Source organism: Melanotaenia boesemani, chromosome 2, assembly GCF_017639745.1.
Source record: "Melanotaenia boesemani isolate fMelBoe1 chromosome 2, fMelBoe1.pri, whole genome shotgun sequence".
NCBI lineage: Eukaryota > Metazoa > Chordata > Actinopteri > Atheriniformes > Melanotaeniidae > Melanotaenia > Melanotaenia boesemani.
In genome coordinates this window covers 12,971,638-12,996,784 of record NC_055683.1, presented here as the reverse complement: position 1 = coordinate 12,996,784, position 25,147 = coordinate 12,971,638, and the positions used below count along the sequence as shown (strand labels likewise).

Sequence of the window (25,147 nt, the reverse complement as noted above, 5' to 3'; positions counted from 1 at the left end):
CTGTTACAGGTAAAGAAAAAAAAAAAAAAGAAGAAAGCCTCACGACTTTCTAACAAGAACAGCATGTCTCCGCCACAAGATAACGCTGGAGAAGCAGATCTAATTAGAAATCATAAGAAAGCAGTTTTCTTTTTTATTATGCAGGCAAAAATGCGAAAGAAAGAAAAAAGAAAGAAAGAAAGAGAAAGAAAAAGAAACAAACAAACAAACAAAAGAACAAAAAGAAAAAGATTATTCTTTGACCTCTTTACAATTAAACAAATGCATTTGTGAAGTGGGCTGTATAACAAATATATGGGAACAAACATCACTTTACAAGGGACTGCAACATACTTATAGGCTACAGAACATTTTTCAAATAAATACTTGCCTCATTTAACCATATAATTACAAGTATATAAATTTAACAAGTAATAATAAAGTTAGTATTAATCGTTTTATAGCAATTCAAGCAAAGGATTTAACTTTCGCTTCCTTAAGTTTCCTTTTCTCCTACTGTTCTTTGAAGAGAACTTCCTCTGCTTATTGGTGCTACCTCCTGTCATTCATACATTTTAGCCAATGAAAGGACCGAGCGAGGTGGAGGAGGCGGAGCTTGGTGCATGTCAACGCTGATAAACGTCAAAACAGTACCATAAGGCGCCCGGGTCTCTCGTATTCAAGAGGAAACCTGACAAAATATTAGATTTTTCTGTCAACAAATACAGGTATTTTTAAATTAGATGTTAATTTAACATATTAATGTTTTTTTTTTATGTCCGTCAGGTTGTTGAAAGCTTCATTCTCTTTTCAAGAAACACATTGCTAGGTTCCTAATCAGGTATTTATCTGAAATATCATGTAATAGGACAAGGTGTATCATTATAGTACTTTTAAAGATAGTATGTATGACAGTGTATTCAAAAAAATAAGTGTAGTTTTCTGCCGAACAGGCCTGGACTGTTATAATTTGTGTGTACGTTTGCAGACGTGGGAGTGCGTAGTTGAACAAATCGCTGGTCATCATGGGACTGGACGGATGCGGGCTCGTCTGCAAATATATCCTCGTCGTTTTCAACATCATCTTTGCGGTAAGTTCGGTACATTACAGTAGCTTGCAGACCGTTCTGCAAAAATGGAAAACAATGTCTCATTTATTGTGATACTTTGTTACTTTAGGTTATGTTTATTGTAAGATAAAGAGTTGGGGGAAAGCTTAGTTTGGATATTGTTTGGGATGAGTACACCTGGGGGTCTATATAAGGCCTACTCAATTCGGTGCAATCCTGCAGGTTTCCATGTTTCAGTGTGTCTTTGTGCAGAAATTTAAATACATATCTATTTAAGTTGATTCAGGTGTGTTGAATCAGGAATACAAAGTAAATCTCCTAGATTGCGGCCTTCGTTGTACTAAATGAGTAACCCTGGTCTAAATGGTTTCGTTTTCACAGAAATACCTTCTCAGGTTTCCTTTATTCTGAAACGACCTCAGGGGATGACATGATTATTACAGTTCTAATGCTGCATTTACTTTAAACAAAGACTGAATCTCTTTTTGTTTATCCAGCCGTCCTGTTCCACATTCCTGAGTTTTTTTTTTCTTTTTCATTCTTGTAAGTGGCAACAACTTGCCACCTTGTTTGAAGTCCCCTACAATGTATTAGCTGGACTCTAAATGACATATGTTAAAATGAGGATGTGATAGTTCTTACTCAGAAATATTTGGTTATACTTGTTAGCAATTTCCAATTTCACTTCCTGTTTGGCAGGTGGTGGGATTAGCCTTTTTGATTCTTGGTCTGTGGCTGAGATTCAGTGACAGCACCAGAGGAATATTTGAATTTGAGGCCTTCAACTCAAGTGCCTTTGTTATCGGTTAGTATATTTACGTCGTATATACAGTATATATTTATATATATATATATATACCCCGAGTTAAACAAGCAAATAGTTATAAATATATGTATCTCTTTTTTTCAGGTGTGATTGTACTGATAGTTCTCGGTGCATTGATGCTGATTGTGGTCACGTTTGGAGACTACGGTGCCTGCAGTGAGAATAGATGTGCTCTGCAAGTGGTGAGGACATGTTCTACTTGTATTGCAACATCCTTTACAAAGCAGAACTTTGTGATGGTTTCCTGAGTAGTGTCTGCGGCACCCATGTTTTTTCAGCAAAGATTGCATAAGGGCTTTACATTGAGTGCATGGGTGGATCAAACTATTTATTTAAATCACACAAAAGTTACAGCAACACAAACAAGTGACAAACTACCAATTGTTTAAGGCTAACTCTGACATCTTTAACAGCTCTTGCGTTCATGTTTTTGCTTTGGCCAAGAGCCAAATGACAAACTTCTGACAGTATTGTTGTTCAGGTGAAGTACAGCTCGCTGCGATGAATATATCACGGTGGTGTTCACCTCATGAAAAGGCTTTTTATTTAGGTTTATTAGTTTTCATGTAAGACTAATATATGTGGTAGTCATTCTGAGGCGATGGTCAGTCAAGGTGAAATGGGTTAATTAATCAGTACTGTGATGCATGAGAGTTAAACTCTCATACATATACTTCAAACCAATATCACTATCTGTTTACATCATCATTGGTAAAAAATCCTTTAAAAAATTGCAGGATCCAGACAGTGATCAGGATCACCCCTAAAATCTAATCACTTCTTCTATATTCCACCTCTGACATTTCCTGAAAATTTGATCAAAATCCGTCCATAACTTTTTGAGTGTTGTTGCTAACCCAGACTAACAACTGATTAAAAATAAAATTTGTGTTATGGGGTTAAAGATCTAAATTATACCCACCTCTCCATCATTTATCTTCAAACTTACAACATACTGATAATTTCTTTAAACATGTGCTTTATGTAGAAGTGTAATAGATTTACAGCTTGGCTCAGAGGTAACTTTCTGAACACCAGAATGAGACATGTGTCCTCTAAACATAGTGAGAAGAAGTTTTTATATAAACAGATGAGTGGTGATTCTTGTTAATTCATCTGCTTCAGTGGCGTCTTTTTTACTTCATGAAACCAAAAGAAACAGTTTCACTTAGTATTTATATATATATACAGAGAGATTTTTTTTTGCCATAAAATATTAAAACCATCTTGATTTCCTTTATACATTAAACTGGTGGAGAATAATGGATGTTTTAAGAAGAATTGGAGAATAGAAGGAAATCTTTTAGGATTCATAAATGTCTGAAACATTGTGATTATTTACTTCTGACCTTTGTCTATCGCTGGCTCTCAGCTTTATTTCGTTACATTCCTCATGCCTTCTTTCTTTCGTTCTTTCTTTCGTTCTTTCTTTTCTCATTTTTCCCTGCATAATAAAAAAGAAAACTGCTTTCTTATGATTTCTTATTAGATCTTCTTCTCCAGCGTTATCTTGTGGCGGAGACATGCTGTTCTTGTTTTTCTTAACTGTAACAGAGTTTAAAGGTCAGAGGTTTGAGGAAAGCCTGTCTGCTGGAGGAACAGTCCAGTTATAACACAGCTGAGAAGCGTAAACAGAAGTTTGTACTGCAAAGATATTTACTAGTTTTTATAAATACAGAATACTTGGCTAATTCTTTGAGACTTTTGCCTCTGATTATAGGTAGTTTTTGAAGGGTTTAATAATTATTTTTAAAGTAATATGTATACCTTGTTACATGTTAATCTATTGCAGTGTTATGTTCTATCAGTTCTTGTTTTAACTTGCTGGAACAAACTATGCAAACAGTTTGCAGCTTTGAGTTTGTTTACTTGGTGCTTCATAATGTTAACATTAATTTGATCTCCATCTGTGTCCCTTCAGTTCTCTGTCCTCCTGTCCTTTATGGCTGCAGCTGAGATTATTGCTGGAGTGCTTGCTTATACCAACAGCGATAAGGTGAGAAGCAAATAAAAACATTTTACAATCGACCTAAAAATATGCAAGGACTCATATTTTTGACCATGGTGTCATCTTTGAATTGCTCGTTATCAAGGTTGGAAGACAGCTCGGGGAGTTCTACACAAGCATCTACACAGTGTATGCGGCCAGTGGAGACCCGGCCATAGCTGTCACCCTCATGTTCATCCACAATTTCGTAAGCACAGCATGTTTCCTTCTTATATAATAAAAAGCCCAATTTAATTTAAAGCTGGTCTTTGTTTTTTCATGTTTTTATTCATCTTGTGTACTTAAGCATAGTTTTAAAACACTCCGTAGCTCCTTTCACACATACCTTTTCAGTTTTCTGTTCTTCATATTGACATTTTTCTATGGATTCATGACAAATTTAACCAACTCAAAGCTGTAAATGGAGACTTTGAGTAATTAAACCAGCACAGACTCGCGCCTTGTTAGCTTGGTAGAAGTTGCTGTTGTCCACAGGGACATGCTAGTTTCACTGGCTGGGTTTGTTTACAGAAGAATGGTGTTGTAGCACTGACTTAGCTGGAGCTAGCTTACAAACACCAATATGTTGGTAAAATGTTAAATGTGTCAGTAATTGTTATGTGCAGACTTGTTAGTGTTGTAACTGTCGCTATGCCCCCCCTCACAGATCGACTGCTGTGGCCTGACCGGCATCCCACTGATAGAGATTGTTAAGGAGACCTGTCCCAAGCCGAAAGGGTTCATAGACAACTTTTCTATGTCTGTAAGTTGCTGACAAGAACCAAATCAGTTTAGATGAGGCTGGTTACATTAATGTTTGACCTAATTCCAGTCTCCACCCTACGGTCTAATGATGCATCCTTCATAGAAGTAACTGGCATTGGTGTGTGGAAATGATATCAAAAAGAGGAATGAAACACACTAAGAAGACATGCTGCTCATGAAAAGTGCATTTTCATTCGGAAAAAAAAATAAAAGAAAACCATACCCTCCAGCATTTGACAATACATTTGAAAAAATAGCATCTACCATGTGTTTGTGAGTTTTTTTTTTAGTTTAATTCAGATTTTTTTTATCATTTTTAACAGATGAACAAAGTAAAAGCTTAAACAAATGTGCAAGAAAATTAGTTTTCCTTCTAGAAACCATGTAATATGTTTAGTTGCCCCAGTGACTACACCAACCGTTCTTTCCACACCACTGAGTGCCTCAGATTTTCCCATAAGCTCTGGGCAAGTCTGCAGATGTGCAGACCTGCACAGGAACCCGTAAGAGCGACGAAAACTCAATCACTGTTTAGTTTTTATGCTTTTGACAATCTAACAGCTCAGAGGGAACCTCAAAGTATCGAGACTGGGACCTTATATGTTTTGGATGTCTTTGACTCATTTGAGAGATGCTCTTGTTGTTTGACGACATGAAATATAGGATGTTTTATTCCTGCTAATGGAAACTTAAGGTTAAATGCATCAGTTTAGGTTTTCACAGTTTCTTCCATTTTCCCACAGAGTTGTCCAGTGACCATCTCAAGTCTCTTTGACAGAAGGGCATCGCTGGTATTGGGCATCTTTGTGGGAGTTGGAGTTCTTTTGGTAAGCTAATTCTCTACGTTTTTTTACTTAAATTAAATAAATGAAGTTTTGTTCAGAGTTAAGGACTGAATGAAGTAAGATTTTGTTTGTAATCCTGCATAAATAATAAAAAGGAAGAGGGAAACACTCATGCAGCTAATTTTCATTACAGTTAAGTATTTTGGGATAAAAATTTGGCTGTTAATAATACTTTTGTTCTAATCTGATGACCATGATCTGTTAATTCTTCATGCCATATTTCTTAATACTCTTCCTCCTGTCTTTCTTTTTTTTTTTACATTTTGTTTTCTCTTGTTCTTCCAATCATCACTTCCCAAAGATCGTAGCTCTGATTTGCAGCGCAACCCTCAGTTCACTGATTCGCCAGTCCACCTCATCTCCTCAGTACATTACCCTGACTCACACCACTCCTGCCCTGGCTGCCCCTCAGCCATATCCGCATGACTTTGCCTCCACATCCTACCCCGACCAGGACCCGGTCGTCTTCACGCCCCTCTCTGTGGTCAACATCCCTGTGCCTCAGGCTTAGTGTGTTCATGTCAGTTTCCACACACACTGTTTTGATTTTGTACTACAGTAGTCTGGCATGAATAATCATCTGCTTCTGTCGGCATGACCACAGCACCCGTTAAAGGAAAAATCCATTCTATAATATATAAATCTGTAACGTAACACCCTGTTTGGACTAGTGGGATGTTACCTAGTTCCCCATAAAAAAAGGGGGACAAAAGCTGATGATATGCCAAAGCTTTTCTAAACTCAGCATGAGTGGGTGAATTTGAACATTTTATTGAATTAAAGGCTTATTAAGCTCTTTCCTTTTCTGTTTTTAGCAATCATAATTACCCTTCACAAGCTGGAAATTGATTTATTTTTTTGTCCTACAAGCTTTAGAACCTACTTGACATTTTGCTTTACTTCCTGATTACATCTTCCCCCCAAAACTGTTACTTTTTTTTTTCCTTTTACAGTAAATGGGCTGGATTTTTCCTTTTTCACCTTCCCGTTTCTCAGTAGTTCTTTTTCATGAGTTTCATTTTTACTTGCTTATTTTGTAGTTGGCTTTGGTTGAGTGTAGTAGCAGCAGCTGGGTGGTGTACCCTCCTTGACACAAAACTAAACCACTGCACAGCTGTGTCCTGTCTCTACTCTTTACTTCCCCTCCTTCTTCTGTGTCTGCATGACAGATTACCGCCCTGGTCTGCACCACTATCCTCCTGAAACAGCTCAAGAGAGTCCATCAGCAGGTCACCACATATTATTCAACTGTGTACTAAGAGGAGGACTGATTGGCGGTTTCAGGCCTTATCTTCCACCGCTTCATCAAAGACCATCACTTGAGAGAACAAGCTGATTAGTGTTAAAAGATTTTCCTCTGAATTTATAATTCGTTTTTTAAGCAAAGTTGTGTTAAAAATAAATTTTTTTAAACATCACATTTCTTACCTGGCATAAGGCTAATATTGAACGTTTGATGTAAAAGCCTGGGAGCTTTTCACATTATTGATGCTGTACTTAATCGTAAACTGAATTATTCCTTTTAATTTCAAGATCAGCAAACAAGATCCTTCGTTACTAAATGTTCAGATTTCAGTTGAACTTTTTAGCCACTTGTTACATATTTATCACTCTGCTAAACCACGGCAGCTTTTAGATGTTTTTTTGTCTGTGGCTGCACAGAAAACTTAAGCTACTGGCAGATATCACAGTTAAAAATTTTAAAAAGGGATCATGTGATTAAAAACAAAAACCAGAAAGGTAATTCATAAGCTTTTGTATGCAGTAGAAAATCAACACCTTGAATAAAATGTGTCTAGTTTCATCTGCATTCTGTTTCACATCATCCATCCAGTCTGTTAAAAGCCGTTATAACTGGATAGATGGTTTTAAGTTGTACTTGTTTTTCTTCAAGTCTTGTTTTTATTTGTTTAGGTTAAAAAGACATACACTGGAATTTTTTTCCATATATATATATTTTTTTTTATTAAAGCTACCTTCCAATCAGTTTCCCTCATATATAATGCATCTTGAAGGCCACAGGAAAGGCCAGAGACTAATGTCAAGGACCTTATTTGTGTGTAATATTATGCAGGCTTTTCCTTTTTTACTCTAACTGATATCTTTTGTGCCATTAACCTTAAATATAGCTTTTCTGTAAGAGCGAAGTAAAAAAAAAAAACTGCTTAAATTTGCAACTTTGATCCTTCCATTTATGCTGTTGTCCAAGATTTCTGTGGCTGACTAAAGGTTTAGAAAACAAACTCCTGAATATCTTGAACTGCTTGTTTTAATTCTCTGCATTCTTGACTGTTGCATTGCACTATGTTAAGTCATTTTTAGATATATATTCCTTTGTAGATGTGTTCATGTTTGCTGTTACGGCCCCTGGCCTGTCAGTCTGGTGATGGAAAGTGGATGCAGCTGTGCCTCGCTTTTTTGTGTATTGAATAAAATACATTTATTTTATACCATTGTGGACGTCCGGTCCGGTCTTGTTACTGACCCTTATCCCCTGGACAGAAGGGGGTCATAACATTGCTTACAATCACTAAACCAATTTGCAGCTGTGTAAAAGTGTCTTTATTTCATTGATCTCACACCAGTGCTGGGACCTGCAAGGAAAGAAAAGAATTTAAAATGGCTACAGACAAACTGCAAAATACACATGCTCAATTAGCAGAAATGAGCACTTTGTTTGGAGCATGAACACACTAGCTTCCACCCACCACAACCGTCTCTACAGATAAACGTGTGAATACAGGCATCCAGTGAGCAGCGGTTGTGTGGCAGGAAATGTCAGAATGATGAGGCAAGTCAGAGGAAAACGGCCAAATAATCAGAGCTAACAGAGACCGCCTGCTCTTTAGTGGTGGTCAGAGAAGAAACTCAGAACTCTTGTTGAACCTAAAAGGTAGATCGACCATAACACTGAAATAAAAGGATTCCGTCATGTTAATATCAGACCTTAAGACCTTAAGCAAAACCTTGAAGGATCTTTAGAAATATCTGGCTGTGAAAAGGCTGTGAAGCTGTTTGAGTAAATGAAGGCTCCATCAGTCCTAATAAATGACCCAAGTTGTCTGACTTAAAGCTTTCAAGTCCAACATCTACATCAAGATGTCACATTTAACAAACATTCACCAAAAACCTCAAACTGTTATATTAAATTTGCTGCTTCATGAGCTTACCTTTCATGCAGCCTTCCCTACAGCCTCCATCAGCAGCTGAGCAGCTTTCTGACAAGCATAAAAAGTAGACCTGAGTAAGGAGAAACAAGAGGAAAAAAACTATTACTTTTCTAATCCACTCTTTATTCAGCCTGAACTTCGTCAGACAAGAGCAGCTGTCAGCTTGTATGTTTTGCGTGTAAAGTGGGAGGCACCTCTGGGTCTTGCAGGAGCGAGTATCCTCCGGGATCCACGTAGGTTAAACTTTCCAAGGGAAGGCGGGGGAAGCTGGTGATTTTAATCCTCCGGATGTGGTGGATGTTTGGGGAAGGAAGCAGCTGGGAAAATCCCTGACTTGGACAACTGGATGACACATTAATCTTTACAACCGAGAATTTCTGATGAATTCAATGTTTTCCCATTTAGTTTTTAAGGCTGCCTCCAGCTACAATAACGTTCACAAAAACATTTAAAAAGAAGCCTAAACTTTGTTGTGGCATTGTTAGTCATGCCAAGTCATATGTACACTTCTAATGATCTTGGTGAATTCAGTCCCTGTTATGATTAAGCTGCAGGAGCTGTTTATCCAAGCACTATAATAAGAGCCCAAACTCGCTTTTAATTTTGGATATATCACAAAATTTACAGCAAACCATTAGTAAGTTGAATATATCCGGATTTTTTCCCCCAAGTAAAGGCTGATTTGACAGAGCTGTCCGAAACCATGTTCACCTCAAACATCAGGAAGAACTCAATCAGCTGGTGCCAGGACTAATAGCGCCAACACATATTTAAAAACAAATAAAACAAGCTAAATCATGCAAACTTTACTTTTACCCCATTATCTATATCTAAAACATACCCATCATAAAAAAGGATCCAGCTGACATATGGAGTTAGAGTGTAAGCCAGGCATGAGTGAACCAGCAGCACCAGGTTGGGGTCTGATGGACCCAGCAGACTCAGCTCTACGTAAACCGGTTTACCCTGCAGGAGGCTGAGAGGCAGGTGAGCTTCAGGATAGTACCTGGTGAAGGATTCATCTACAGGCAAAAATAAAATATATTGGAACATAAAGAGAAAAAAGCTCAGCAAACTCAGCATGACATAGGCATAGTGACATAGTGACATTTAAAAGGAAAACCAACAACAAAAAAACACACCTGTTGCAAGTCTCAGTAGCACCGTGATGGCAGCTGGTGCTGGGTGGATAGGAGGCTGGGGAGGCTGATCCATCATATGAAACCTGACTTCACCTGGAGTATGTGGGGATGAGCTACATCCCACCATCAACCTGCAGCAGCGTGCAAAAGACATAAGACAACAGGTCTCAGGATCACACAAAGGATGCATTCACTGTTGCAATCTGACAGGATATATGAGTTTATATTATATTTTTACTATTGCAGCTCTTACTGCAACGTTCAGGGAGAGAGCTGTACGACAGTAAGTTCAGACATTTGCTGTGTCAGGCCCCAGCGACACGACATTTCCCCACAAAAACCCAAAACTTCTCCTTTTGGGTATTTGGAAATTTACACATTAACATACCAGCGGGATGAAAACCATCTCTGTGCAGACAGAAAAGGCTAACAGGGCTGGCAACAATAAGTGCATCTCAGGCCTCTAGTAGTTGATGAAACTTTGTCACCTCAGACCAGCGACTTCTTCTCCCAGGTCTTATCCAAAGGCATTCTCTTGGTAATCCTCCACTTGTATAAGAGGTATATTGATTATCTGGTGTACGTAATCTGTCTTCACTGATGACCTAAATGTTGCACGAGTAGCAGGTTTTACTAAATGACTTCTAAAGATTCAGCAGTACGAACAGAACACAGAGGAGTTGCTCTGTTCATAGGTGTAGAGAGGCTTGAGCACAAGTGCAAGATGACAGCTCACATTTACATGGAGAGGATTCACTGTGTGTTTCAAGAAAATTTCCCTCTGGAGCCCGTTGTCAAACCTTTACAGGTTTCATCCAGCCAAAAACTCTGTTGCTGTGCAAATGAGCCAAAACTAAAAACTTCTGTGTTTTATTGTCTGTGTCGTTGTGTAAACTGAGTCTAATTTTACTCCAGACAAAAAGCACCAACTACAGGCTGCTAGCTCCGTGTTTTAGAGTGGAAATGTATATAAAAACCTTGCTGAAAATAAGAGGAATGCAAGCAGAACATGATCATGTGCAAATTTCTAAATGCTTAATTTAGCATTCAGTTCACTTTCAGTGCCTGATGTTCATTTCCAATATGACAGCTGTACACAGGAGCTGCTGAAACTTCATGACATTAAAAAAGAAAAGGCATTAAGGCCTGCCACTGCAACATTGATAAAAGATGTGCATGTAATTTGGAGCAAAAAATATCTAATTTATCACATGTATATTACATAGATACATACATGACATACATAATGTCATTCCCAAGGCAACGTGGTGCAAACAACATGTGCTGCTGTAAAGGAACAGCTTTGTTGCCAACTCATTCATAGATTTAAATATAAACTACTCAAGTCAGTGAACTTCAGGGGACTTTTTTTTTTTTTTTAATAGCTGAAACTAATGTGTAATACAATTTCCCCTATAGCATGTTTGTCTTTCTACTGCGTCTTATCCATTAAAATTAAATTGAATTAGATTTTTTAAAAGAAAAATGCTGATATCATTTCTCCCCCAAAAAAAAAAAAACACTTGAATGCTAACAGCTATGATGCATTAAATGGTGCACAGAAAAGCTGCATGGAAACAGAAAAAAATCAAATGCTACCACTTTACTGTGACTACAAAAAATTAAAATAAAAAGCTTATCAAGAAAGAACAGCAAAAAAAGAATAAATGTTTTCTCTAGCTGAAAGCTGATTGGCTACCAGAGTCCAGCTAAGAGACACTTGTTAAAACATGTATTTTGCTAGAAGCTCATTTGCAATGCAATATATTCTCTAGAAAAGAGAAATAAAATGCATGCAGAAATGGTGACACTATGAGGACCTGAAGTAACACTAGTACCCATGCAACCAAAAGGTGTCTGTAAACAACAACATACCTTACTGGAGAGTTCCCATTAGCAGAACTGGTGCCCTTATGTGACTGGACACCTTGGACCTCCAAAAGATGAACCACTGTTGGACCAAACATCTGAGACAATTTATTAAAAAATTATTTCACAGGCTCCAATCTGATAGAAGACAGCTTCCCGCTGGGATTAATAAAGTTTGACATACATTTCTAGATTTAAAAAAAAGTGTGCAGAACTAAGGTCAGTTAAGGCCAAGGCATTATTTGTTTAGTCAAATTAGGGTTTACACGCCTTTATGAAACACTGCTACAGTTGCTTTTCTTTGTACATCCACTGTGTTTGACTGCTACTGCCCGTGTTAAGATAGTTACTGAGAAATGTTCTGCAACTCAGAGACCATTTACATTTTTAGAGGTTGAAGGAGTTGTACATTTACCAAAGACTAGTTGTTTTTATCACATCAGGTGACAAACTTTTCCTGGCAAGTGTTTTTGCCATCCTTTAGAAACCATGTTTATTTCCCCACTCCACTACGTCCTTTAGACTGAATATTTCTCTGCAGACTTAGCTAGTATTTCAGTACATCCACAGGCATTCATGCATATAATGTCATCCTAACACTTACAGTACGACTGTATAAGTAGACCTTCACCGCTCCCTACAGTCTGTACTTCACTGTGAACGACAGTCACCATGGCTCTCCAGGCCAGGTTCATACCAAACATGCTGGATTCAACAGCCTAAAATATTTGTTTTTGATTGTTTAAAAGAACAAATAGGCTTAGAAATGATGTCAACTTAAAAACAGCAGGTTTATTGAGGTGTGATGTAAATACGAATCACCTGACATTTAAATAAAAAGGCACTAGGATATACCCACTCCTACTGTAAGTAAGGATACACATTAAAGCGTGTTTGTCTTACATGTTTGTTTACTCCACAGCCATCCAGAGGCACAATGTAGATGTCAGGGTCTGATGTCAGCTTCTGCAGCGTGCAGGACCCATTGCTGTCCTCAGAGTGGAGAGCAGGAGGGACCACTGTGGGCTCCGTCACAGAGTTGGGCATCGCAAAGACAAAATACGGCCCATGTGTGCCATCTGTTAACCCACACACACACAAAACCTGAATTATGTTGCCTTGATTGCAACTACAGCAATTTAAAAACAAAAAAAACAAAAAAAAAAAAAAAACGTGTTAGCAGTAAATACAAACTAATGCATGCAGGCTTCATCCAGCTTTCAGATCAGCTGCTTTGTTAAATTCAAACAGGTTTCAACAGCATATGTTTAGTGAGACACCCACCCTGCACAGAGTACGAACAGCAGCCTAACTGGTTTCTGCAGTCAACGCCTGACACGGGTCCAAAGCTACAGGGTGGGACAACGGGAGTGTACGGATTAGGTTTGTGGTGAACTGAAAAAGAGTGAAGAACAAGTTATGCTTTGTTCAGAAGCATTAAAGATGTTGCATGGCATCACTTTAAAGAGTTTGCCTTAGAAATGCCTTAATATTAGCCTGCCTGGCATTTCTCTGCCCTCTAGCTGTGATCAAGTACGCTCCAATACCAAAAACATCTCAAAAGAATCAGTTACTGAGCACTGAAACTAGCATCTCAACTTAATGCAACCATTTACCTCCCATTTTATTATCCAGCTTCTCTTTGGCCTCATTTCCACTATGCTGCTGAAAATATGGACTGTGTTGTCCATATGGATGTTGCTGAGTAACATAGTAGGGATACAGACTATGAAAGGAATTGTACTGGGACAGAGGGATGCTGGGATACCCCGTCTCAGAAGCACGAGCAGACCGTTGCATCCTGCCATAGACAAACTTTGGCTCCTGGTTGTATTTGGCCATTTGAGGTTGGTAGTAGAGGTAGTAATAGTAAGGATATAACAGTTCATTCGGAACATCAGACATGGATTTAGTGGGTGAAGCAGTGGTTTGAGGTTTGAGATGGGATAAATGCTGAACTGAAGAGAAAGATGTTCCAGCCAGAGGATTTGGATTTTTGGATGAAGTTGCAGACACACGTTTGTCTGCACCAAGCAAAGACTCAGGTCCATGATACATGAGATACTGGTTATAGTAAGGGTTGTAGTAGTACTGGTAAGGATTAGGGTTATAGAGGAATCCTGGAGTGGGAAGAGAGGGTTGCTCAGTAGGGGGAACTGCAGCAGGGTCTGGTCTTTGGGGGTAACTTTGTGTGACTGGAGGCTGCACTGCTGCAGCAAAGCTCTTATTGTCACTCAGATTTGGTTTGATATTGTCACTTTTATCTGCATTTGGGTCATTTGTGTGTGGATTCATGTTGTTTTTGTCATGTCTTGAAGATACTGATGAATGAGGAGAGTGAACACAGGATAAGTTTGTAGATGCAGCCAAATCAGGATGTAAGAGACCCAGCTTCTTAGCCACACCTTTAGCAATCTGTGGAAAGTAATAGAAATAGTGGTATGGATAGGGCTGTGGAGGGTAAGGTGCATTCAGTGCTGAGACTTTGTACAAAAATTTAGGATTTGTTGGGAGAGCATGAGGATAGGAAGTAGTTTCATGTGGAGAGGTCTTGCTGAAACTATCAGACTGTTGCACATCTGAAGGAAAGGGCTGAAACGGATGATTCAGAGAAGCTGAGGGCAATAATCCAGAAACACCTGGGTCTGGGTTTTGAGGAGTGCCACGGAGAGGAATTTTGGGATGGTGGTAGTAGTGGTAATACAGACTGAAATCATGGCTTGGAGGCTGGGAATGAGGAGCATTAACATCAGCTGGAGAGCTTGTTGAATCAGCATTTTGTTTCTCAGAGAGATCTGAGACAGGAACTTCTTGATTTTGCTTTTGATCTGGATATGCCAGAACTGAATCCTCTGAGCTTTCGTATGGCTTCCCAAGAGGAATCCTTTGGAAGTATTGGTCTTGATAGCTTGGCTGGGAGCTAACAGAGGGAACAGGCTGTAAACTAAATGTAGCCTCAGGAGTCAAAGTCAGTGGAGTAGGAGGGTTCTGTGAATCATGTCCTTTAGAATCAGAATAACCGTGTTCATATGTAGGGTGGGGATAGTAGGGAGGAGCCAAGTAGAAAGGTGGGATCCACTGCACAGATCCCAGGGATCCTACCACGGGATTTGTTCCCTGTCTGATAAGATACGGAGGGCTATCGGCCTGATGTTGATGGGTAACCAACAGTTCGTCAAAGGTTGAGACAGGACAGGCCAATGTGAAGATGCTCGGTCCCATTTGTAGGGAAAGTGTGTATTTTCCATCCTACAAAGACAGACCAGAAAATATCATTTCAAAAAGGGAAAAAAAAAAAAAAAACACATCCGCTCCACTGACAGAAACTTTGGACATTCACCTTTACTGTGATGCCACATGAAACAAAAGGAACAGCAATTGTAATTGTTGTATCTTGTTTGTCCAAAGTGTAGCCGCACTGTTCAGCCAACAGCATCAAAGGGGTCCATTCTCCTCTCACTGCAGTGGAAGGGTTAAAAAAATCTGGTAAAACAAAGGGCAGTAATTTAAGTGCGTTCTGATGCTACTGGGAAAAGAACTTACCGTTTATACTGGGCTCCTCTGTAGCAGACAGTGTCTGTACTTTTACAGTCATACCATACGGGGAGCAGCAGAGGGAGGGGGGCTCACCAGCTGGAGCTTTGATCTGAGACACTGGACAGGACATCTTGACTGGAGTCCCCCTCCATAGCAGAGGCAACACATAGTCCTCATTCTAAATGAAACATGTTTTCACTGCATTTATTTAAGTTTTTTCTGCCTTCATCACAAAATGCTTCATATCCACAAGAAATAAACTAGTTTTCCCTCATGTAAAGTTGTTTTGGCTCAGAATCCATGTCTGTGAAAGTCCCTGACTTTCTTGTGAGGGAGTATACTGGGTTGTGTCACCATAGAGTCACAATTCAAACAGTAACAAAAGTGGAAACCGAAAGGCTTCAGAAGGATTATAAATCAGACATTAAACTGAATATGAATAAAAGGCTGAAACAGTCCTGTAAATATTTGACAAACTTTGCAATGAATGATGCGACTGATAAAATGTACCGTACTGCACCTCTTGAATAACGTGGCAGGCATCGTACTGAGCCATCAGACTGAGGTCTCCCCATGTGGTTTCAACAGAGTAACCACACTGTGGTGGCAGCTGGAACAGGGGCAACGATGAGTCATTCGCTGGAGCACAGAAAACAAAACAAAACAAAAAACTTAATTTTACTTACACAGGAAGAGGTGGACAGAAAAGAACAAAGGGAATCATGCTGGATTTCAAAGATTATGACCAAAGATGAAATGGAAAATGATTAACTGTTTTCATGCTGCTGCCTAATAAAGTCCTGTTTACAGTAAGGGAAGAAGCAACTCTGGTAAAAAAGAATAAAAAAAAAAAATCTATTGAGCTGTTGGGAAACACTTTCTTTTAAGGACTGATGAGAAACTTTCCTGCTGGGACCCAAAACTTTAACTGAAGACTCAGATGTTTAAAAAACAGTCATTTTGTAGAAAACAGTGTTCATATAGACACAGATCTTTTATTAAATGCCTTGACTCTTCTTTTATGTCTCCTCCAATCTCAACGCAGACATGAGGATTAAAGATGTGACATGATCAGAAAAGGAGAAGAATGTGGATGAACCATTCACGTTATCAGCTACACCTTTTCAATTGCTTGTTGAGACAAATCAGCCAATCACATGGCAGCAACTCAATGAATTTAGTCATGTAAACATGGTCAAGATGACGTCCTCAAGGTCAAGTGAGCATCAGAATGAGGACTGAAGTGACTTTGAATGTGGCATGTCGGCCTGAGTATTTTTTAAAACTGCTAATCTACTGGGATTGTTACCCATAATCATATCTAGGGTTTACAGAGAATCGTCTAAAAATGTCGATGCCAGAGGTCAGAGAATGGGCAGACTGGCTGGAGATGATAGAAAGGCCACAGTTGCTCAAATTACCACTGATTACAACCAAGATAATAGAATAGCATCTCTGAACAACACGTCCAGCCTTGAAGCAGATGGGCTACAGCAGCAGCAGAAGACCACACCAGGTGCCTCCTGTCAGCTAAGAACAGGAAACTGAAGCTACAATTCACACACTCACCAAATCTGGACAACAGAAGATGGAATAACGTTGCCTGGTGTAATGAGTCTCCATTTCAGCTCCACATTAGGATGGTAGGCTCAGAAAACAACATAAAAACATGGATCCATCCTGCCTTGGATAAACAGTTCAGGCCGCTGATGGTGTAATTGTGTGGTGGATGTTTTCTTGGCCCACTTTGGACCCCTTAGCATCAACATGGCATGGTTTAAACACTACAGTCTATCTGAGCATTGCTCATATAGGTTGTTGTTCCCATGTCCATCCCTTTATAACCACAGTCTAATGGCTACTTCCAGCAGGATAATGCTCCATGTCAGAAAGGTCAAATCACCTCAAACTGCTTTCCTGAACATGACAATGAGTTTACTGGACTCTAATGGCCTCCACAGTCACCAGATCTCAATCCAGTAGAGCAGCTTTGGGATGTGGTGGAACGGGAGATTCTCATCATGGATGTGGCGGCGTGGCTCGGTGGGTAGGTCGTGGTTAGCATCTTGCATGGCAGCTTCCGCCATCAGCGTGTGAATGAATGGGTGAGTATGATGTTTAATGTAAAGCGCTTTGGGTATCATTCCAGGTACAGTAACGCGCTATATAAATACAGACCATTCACCATGTGCAGCAACTGTGTGAAGCTGTCATGTCAATACGGAGCACAATGTTTCCAACACCTTGTTGAATCTATGACACCAAACTTTAAGGCAGCTCTGAAGGTAAAAAGTGACCATCCTGGTACTAGCAAGGTGGACTTAATAAAGTGGTTGAGATTCAGCTGAGATTAAGCCCACTGACAGCAATCTAGACAGCTTGACATAACCAAGATAAGCAAACATCTGATCTTCTGATATTTCCCAAAAAGTAATGAGACTTATTTACATTTACAACTGATGGTGCTGGGCACCAGGGAAGTTTTGTGAACATTTAAGCACTAGAAAGTAATCAAGTCGGTAATAGTTTAACAGCTTTAAAAGTCTAGTTTAATGAAGGGCTGAAATATTCTAAACCTGTTCAGCTACCTTTTTTTCTTAAAAAAGCATACATCATTCGTTCCCTGATAGAAATAAAAAGTAGGAGAGTACTGCATCACCAAATTCACATAATTGAAAAGGATCTTCAGGTACACTAAAGCTTGAGTCCAGATAAATGAAGGTACAGCCTCACCTCGGTCCAGCAGTAACTGCACAGCTCGTCTCCTCCTCACAGTGAGGGTCATGGCATCATCTCTACATTCCACCACAGGCTGCAGCTTCTGCCAGCTCTCCTCTGAGCCGCTGCGCCGCTGACCTCTGATCCTCGATAGACTTTCCCGAGCCTGGACTAGTAAACAAAACAAAAAACAAAATACATTATTTAACTCACATTTAAACTGTTAAAGATAAAACCAATTTTAAACCGTTCAGCCTTTGATGTGTTAAAGAAATGCTCAGGTCTTAATACGGTAAAGTCTCCACCAAATACATACATGTGCTATAGTTCTGATAAACAAAAGTAGAGATTAGAGGGGGAAAAGTAAAAGACTAAAACAAGGATTTGTGTCAGAACTTATTTTCGTTGTTGCATTAAACATCTCACTAACCCCTAAGATTTAGGTCTCTTTGTATAACACTGTACATAAAAATGAACCCAACCCCTCCTCCTGCAGCTATACCACCACCACAATACTGATACTTCAGTATTAATCAAAATACGGCACAATACTGCAGAGGCATCAAACACATCAACTATACTCAGCTTCTAACTGAAGCACTTTAGCATTCAGGCTGGGGCCAGAGGGGTAAACCTCAAATGCCCAAGTGCAAGTGAATGCAGCATGTAATGTTCTTCTGCAAGTTCTACAACATCATCATGTTCTTGATCATTATGCAGCATTTTACAGCAACACCCCATCAATAGTCTACGTGGGTGATTATGTCTGTCGAAACCATTTGCATTTTATGAAGTGGCTGTAACGGCCACGCAAAGTTAAACACCCCAAAAGTTGAAGAATCTCTTAATTTGGCTCAAATCAAGTTTTTCGAAAGTATAAAATGTTTGTGCAATAGTGATTATCCCTTTGACGCCTGAAACGCCAGATTTGCTACAGTTACTGACACCCACTGCATCTTTTTAAGGAGTTAAAAGGAAAAATAAAACAACTTTGCTCAAAACTCTGTTGTGTATGCAATCTGATACTTTTCTGCCCCCTGGTGGTTTCCTTTTGTACTACAATCATTCTGACGTATCATACGTAATAAACGTAATAAATTTATATGAATTTACAGGACACCAGTGTGGTCAAAATACTGCTTTACAGGTTAACACATATGAGAGGTCAGTGCCTCTGCACAGAGCCCATCCAGCTTACCTGAACTTCTTGAATCTGTCTGATATCCAAGATGTGGGATGTTTGGTTCAAGCTGACCAGTGACGTAAAACTTCCCAGGGACGACTTGTTCAATGTATCCCCTGCTACAGTTTCCAAGTGTAGAACTGTGTGAGGTGAACAGCCAACCCCCCTCTGTTTCCATTCGTTTAAAACGGTTTTTCAAACTTGTAGAAAACACCATTCTGGGGCTGATTCTCCGTCCAGGCCCTCGTCTTCCTCCTGTTGCCCTTCCAGGGGTGCCTCCGTCTTCGAGTTTCTCAGAATGATGAAGGTTTTGCGACTCTTCTTCTTCTCCAGGCCTCAATCTAAGATGTAACCACCGCCTGATTTCACTACTGAAGGGTCGACTGAGGCCTTTCGTCGTTAATTGGCTGGGTCTGTCATTCAAAGGAGTCGAAGGTGGAGGAGGTGTTTGGAAGGAGTTAGTTGTAGTTTCACACCAGCCTACTGAGGATAAAGCTATTGTTGAAAAGGTGAAAACGAGTAGAACACCGAAGCGGGGTGTTTTTTGTTTTAAATGCATCGCCAATACGAGTATTTCTCTATGCATCAAAACACTGGGACTGAATGAACAGGGGGACTATTTTTGTAGACTTCCTGCCAGCACACCTGTTCACTAATTAACCTTAATTAGTGGCACATGCTCAGTAGGTTTCCTTTCTATTTTTTTTTTTTTTTTGTCAATATTCAATGACATACACCAGACCAGTAGATTGCGGCAGAAGCTTTGAAGCTAGATGCTAACAGCCATTAAAACACACAAGAAGAAGAAAAAGAAGAAGTTTTAAAATGGCCGACTTATAATTTAATTCCAAATAAACTGTAATAGTAAGACAATTTAAACAAAGGATGACTCATATTCTTTCTCATATTAATAGAATAATATTTGGATATATTTTGAGTTTGTGCAGATATTCATTCATTTATTCTTTATTTATTATTTTGAGGAGTGAACTGGCCAAGCACAGCCACAAGTTTATAATCTACAACAAAACAAAGAAAGACCTACTACCAAAACACAAAAAGCTAAATGAAGGTAGCATTATAAAATATAAACCATATGACCCAGTGCAAATTTAAAAATATATTTGTTTTGATTAAATTTTGATGATGCCATTGAAACACGATAAATGAAAAAGTATTAGATTGTCATGATAACAAAATAGTTCACACAAAAGAATCTGCATATATAAACTAAGCACAAAAAGTAAGGTAATTTGTGTTTTATAGATTCTTTCTCCCTCTTTAATAATGCCAGCTCATAATTAGGTATAACGAGTTAGGATCGTGCTTCTATAAAATGAGCAACACAGGTAAACGTGTAGGTTTCTAAAATCCCAGTCGTCAGTGTAACGTTTTGTCCACTAGAGGGCAGCAGTGTGCCGTACTAAGTTTTGTATGTTGTTGACCAATTGACAAATCTCCATCTATCCAAAATCAAAGATACATGACCTTTGCCATGCTTATTTTTATTTTTTTTTAGTAATACTTTTGTTTTGTCTCACTCAATTCGTTATATGACTGTTAATGTCACTTGTGGTAAAGGAATAACTCCTCTCCATTCTTTTATATCCATTAGTATTTTATTGGTTATAACATAATTCCACCACTGATGCCAATGGCACAGTTTGCGACACATACTGTATCATCAACAGCTCTCACTCTGACAATCTTATCACCACATTGTGGTCATGACGTTGTCAGCTGAGGCCAGTGGTAATTTTCTCTCGGTGTTACGCAGGAACAGGGCTGTCCCTCGACCTCCACCGCTACATTTGTGGAGTGTGATGAGGTTTTCAAACAAATCACACAAATGCTGTGATTTCACTACACTTGATAAAGTAGATCTTAATCAAATAGAAGAGTGGGTTGGAGGGTTTGAGGAGGTGTGGTGCTGATGAGTTGATGATGGGCGAGGCAGTAGGATGACTCATATTTGTAGTTGCCTAGCTACAGCCAGGAGTTGTTTTCCTTAGACTCAGAGCGTAAGTATTGTGTGTATGATGTCTGGGTTTCATTGAAGGGGGAAGGCTTAGTGAGGGCGGCACAAAGACAGGAGTGGCACTGAGCAAGAGACCGGAGGAGCAGACATTTTTCCCAAAGTAGGGAAAAAAATCACGTGAGGAGAAACAGAAGTTAAATGTAGTAACAAGGAGGGAGGAGAGAGAGAATTTTATAAAAAAAAAAGCTCAGGGGTGAGGAAGTGAATGAAGAATGAAAACCCCTGGCCAGTAACCATGGAGACGGGTTGGCTCTATTAAATACAAGGAATCCTAGTTGGTTTTCTTGGCTTTATTGAATGTAAACAGTGGCTGGGGATCCACAACTGACTGAAGAATCACCCTGCTGGAAATTGTGCTATAGCTTTGAAAACTGCTGTACAATACATCTCATTTTTATGTAAACAACTGGTTTCCTACTGGGCTATGTGCTCAGAGAGGCATTATCTCCGCGGCATGTTTCACATATTTGTTGATCTTAATTTGATTTTAAACTCCTCTTGACTCAAAGTTTAACTCCTACGGCTCACATGACTTGTAGCCCACAAACTTCTCTTCTCTTCTCTTCTCTTCTCTTCTCTTCTCTTCTCTTCTCTTCTCTTCTCTTCTCTTCTCTTCTTCTCTCTTCTCTTTCATATATGTTTAAAAAGAATTTGGACATGGAACACAAATGACTGGAAAACTACAAACACAACTACAAACCTATCCATCCACCCATCTGTTTGTCTGTCCGTCCGTCCGTCCGTCCGTCCGTCCGTCCGTCCGTCCGTCCGTCCATCCATCCATCCGTCCATCCGTCCATCCATCCATCCATCCATCCATCCATCCATCCATTCATTCATTTTTTCTATGCCTGCTTCCTCCTATTCCACATGCTTGAAAAAAAAAATATATATATAAAAAAAATCTAGAATCTAATCCCAGCAACATACTTTATTGAAAGGTGTGAAAGAGGCATAGGAAAAAGAGAAAGGTTTATAGAATATGTTAGTAAGATTTTTACAACAAGTGAGGGTGCCAGGATTGGGTATAAAAGGAGCTTCCACCAAAGGTCAATCTTATTGAGAAGGAGTGCCATCGAAACACACTGTCATTCAGTATAGTCTGTTGTATTCATCCAGATATTAGGGCTGTCAAAATTAGCACGATAATGTGTGTTAATGCAAATTCCTTTTGACAGTGGTATTTTTTTTAAGATTTATACATGCACATGTAGTTTTAGAAAGTAGTGAAAAAAGTACAATATGGTTCTGAAGCAGAAATGGACACAGAATGGATCTTTCACACAGTCAGTTTAGCTTTAAAGCGCTGCAAGATGATTCTCTAGAGAAGACTAAGGTCATTTCTATCTACTGTTGATGTGAGCCGACTTACCACCTTAGTACGTTGCATCCCAAATACCACTTAAGGCCCATTTATGCTCGACGCAGAAGATGGATACGCTGATGGACGGACAGTTTTGTCCGTCTCCTGCGTTGGTTACGCTAAGTCGGTTGGTCCTTTGTCAGGGAGCTTAGCTATCTGTCGCTGGATGCAGAAGATGGAGTAATACTGTCAGAAATAGTGGGGCCAGTGCTGAGCACAATAGCTGACATGCTACCAGGGAAAGAAACAAACCAGAGAAGAAGAAGAGAATCAGCAAGGGAACAATAAAGCACATAAAGCACATCTAAAGACAGACTGTGATGGATAGCTTCCAGCGGAGATGTCCTGATAATTCTTTAACCTTTTAACAGTTAATCTGGATAAACTGAAGACATTGGAAATGGTGCTAGAGCACTGTTTACAGCACTGTTTATAGTTTGTTTCTAAATGAAGGTGAATCTGTCTGAAGTGGTATGAGAGAGAGTGCATGTGTGTAGAGTCATTTAATCTCAGTTAAGTAAAATATGACAAGTTACTGAAGGGCCTTATTTTATAACTGCAGGTACATAACTGCTCACAGGAGTATTTAAAACTTAATAAATATGCTATTATGGTACATTTTGAAACATAAAAAATGTTCAGTTAATACTCGAGTAAACGCAAGACACTCATCCAGTTAATTGTGATCAAATATTTTAAATGACTGACAGCCCTACCAGAAATAAAACCTGAAACTGTGTTATGTAAGGAGGAAGTCAGATATCAACCAACAGAAACTGTGAGCAAACAGTTAAATAGTTTAAGAACATCTTAACGTGTAACTGTAAATAGTTTTATCACTAATCTGTTGGTACCAGACATCCTGTGGGGAAGACATGACAAATAAATATGTAACGTACTCAGACTACCTTCCAAGTAGCTACACGTTATACACCACTGGAAAGCTAAGACTCTCTAGATTTGAATTATGTATATAATTCCTGGGGAAAGTCATAACTGTAGATTCAGTAAGTACTTATTTCAGACCGGTCACAAATGGAATTTATATTTGAAGCCATACTGTACTCCAGTAGCAGATGATACTGAAACAAAAATGGTCCTGTTTTATCAGCAAGGGTCCAGTAAAAGTAGTAAAGAAAGATGGTCCACAACACATTTTTTTTATCCATAAAAAATAGTTTGAGGCAAAAATTTAAGGTTTTTAAGGGATAACCATCTGTGAAAAATGATTTGATTGAAACAAACCCGAAAAACAAGTACAGTATTAGTTTGTGGTCTTCAGGCACTCAGATGGAGATGGATTATAGTTTTTCTGAAGTGTTCCTGATACACTAAACTCCATTCTTTGAACCAGATACTCAATGGCCTAAAGACATTTTCCGAATCAAAACATCTTTTCTTCAAACCCGAACAGCACTCACGCACACTTTGCAAAACTCTGCTTTTTATGCTAAACCTTCAACACATTCCTAGACCATAAACCCATTCCACACACTCAAATAGACTGAAACATACAGAGAGACGGAGGAGGAAGAGTTCACATGAAAAGTGGTGGACGAGAAGGAAGAGGAAGCTGAAGAACAATCATCACTGAGGACATTTGGATAGACTTTGTATATGACATCCTTATTTGTGGAATGAGAGGGAAGCTGGACAAAGAGCGCAACCCAGTCTGAGCACATGTAAATTATGTGTATATATTTTACAACAGATCTAAACCTGTGGTGGAAATCACAGGATGAGCTCAAAAACACTCTAACAACCAAACCCTAACCTGGGCTAATTTAAAGTAGGATGAGCTGGAATCCAGAGGAAAACATCTAAGGCCACATGATAGACAACGTCGTATTTCGTGTAGGTACTAAGCTCAGGGAGAGAGAGATGATTTAAGCAATTAGTAAAGTTTCAGAAATACATAATTAGTCATGTGTAAAATTCTAACCTGGCCATAATTTAATTGTTAAGCTGTATAGCGGATTGAAACATATTACATATGAAACACAAAATTTGATGCAATCTTATTTAATTTTAATAATATCTTACAATATCTTATAGATATACAGAGTGTCATGACACAGTTTGAACAGCCTGGTCTCCAGTTATGAATTCTGTCATTTAACAATATTTTCCAATAGAAAGTCTGACATCCTGCCCTGTACTTTTACTGCAACCTCAAATACTTGGCATCTAATTTGGCAAGCAACAGGCTAGGGGCTGCGGGAAAGGATTGGGACTATTTAACAATCCTTTTTCACCAGATCTGAGCCCTACTTTGGATAGACTACAGCAGAAAAGACTCACTAAAGAGAGGGTAAAGGAGCCCCCGTTACCTGAGCATAAAGGATATGGATGCCTCAAGCTCCTTTTGTGTCAGCTTGGAGAAACCACTACAAGGAGAAATCAAATGTCTTGCAATTAATCATGGGATTTAGGTCATTTTAAATCATTTGTACTAATAATCAAACATTTTTTTCGAACTTATTTAGTTTTATATTAACAATGAACAGCGTTTAAATAATATTAAACACCTGAGAAGCACTATTAACGCGTAAAATCCCTAAAATTTCTCTCTGTACATTACATTGTAAATAAAGACTTGAAAGAATTTGATATATGAATGAAATTGAAAATTATTTTAGTACTTAATTATTAAAC

General features: G+C 39.0%; 2 protein-coding genes and 1 long non-coding RNA gene across 6 annotated transcripts; 1 reads left to right on the top strand and 2 right to left on the bottom strand.

Moving 5' to 3' along the window:
- The first annotated feature begins 593 nt into the window (after positions 1 to 593).
- zgc:65811 (uncharacterized protein LOC393524 homolog) lies at positions 594 to 7,925 on the top strand. Of its 4 annotated transcripts, XM_041971506.1 has the most exons (10): positions 594 to 707; positions 968 to 1,070; positions 1,749 to 1,854; positions 1,960 to 2,057; positions 3,797 to 3,871; positions 3,969 to 4,070; positions 4,530 to 4,625; positions 5,371 to 5,454; positions 5,774 to 5,992; positions 6,642 to 7,925. In XM_041971506.1, the coding sequence occupies exons 2-9, from the start codon at positions 1,005 to 1,007 to the stop codon at positions 5,981 to 5,983; spliced, it is 837 nt and encodes a 278-aa protein (XP_041827440.1). In that variant the 5' UTR covers positions 594 to 707; positions 968 to 1,004; the 3' UTR covers positions 5,984 to 5,992; positions 6,642 to 7,925. The 4 variants fall into 4 exon arrangements, with proteins under 4 accessions (XP_041827440.1, XP_041827447.1, XP_041827422.1 ...); XM_041971513.1 differs by lacking the exon at positions 5,774 to 5,992; XM_041971488.1 differs by having other exon boundaries at positions 5,774 to 7,925.
- On the bottom strand, positions 4,530 to 5,774 carry LOC121630951. The gene is made up of 2 exons (XR_006008644.1): positions 5,369 to 5,774; positions 4,530 to 4,623 (listed from the first exon to the last, which is right to left on the bottom strand). It is a non-coding gene; the product is annotated as an uncharacterized LOC121630951 (long non-coding RNA).
- Positions 7,926 to 8,013: 88 nt separating the features above from the next.
- Positions 8,014 to 19,736, bottom strand: LOC121630922. Its single transcript, XM_041971476.1, has 14 exons — positions 19,107 to 19,736; positions 17,924 to 18,079; positions 15,711 to 15,829; positions 15,197 to 15,368; positions 14,994 to 15,112; positions 13,270 to 14,902; positions 12,938 to 13,048; positions 12,557 to 12,732; positions 11,660 to 11,751; positions 9,785 to 9,915; positions 9,484 to 9,664; positions 8,837 to 8,984; positions 8,643 to 8,712; positions 8,014 to 8,066 (listed from the first exon to the last, which is right to left on the bottom strand). Exons 1-14 carry the CDS (start codon positions 19,675 to 19,677, stop codon positions 8,035 to 8,037), a joined length of 3,711 nt encoding a protein of 1,236 aa, XP_041827410.1. The 5' UTR covers positions 19,678 to 19,736; the 3' UTR covers positions 8,014 to 8,034.
- Between the last annotated feature and the right edge of the window lie 5,411 nt (positions 19,737 to 25,147).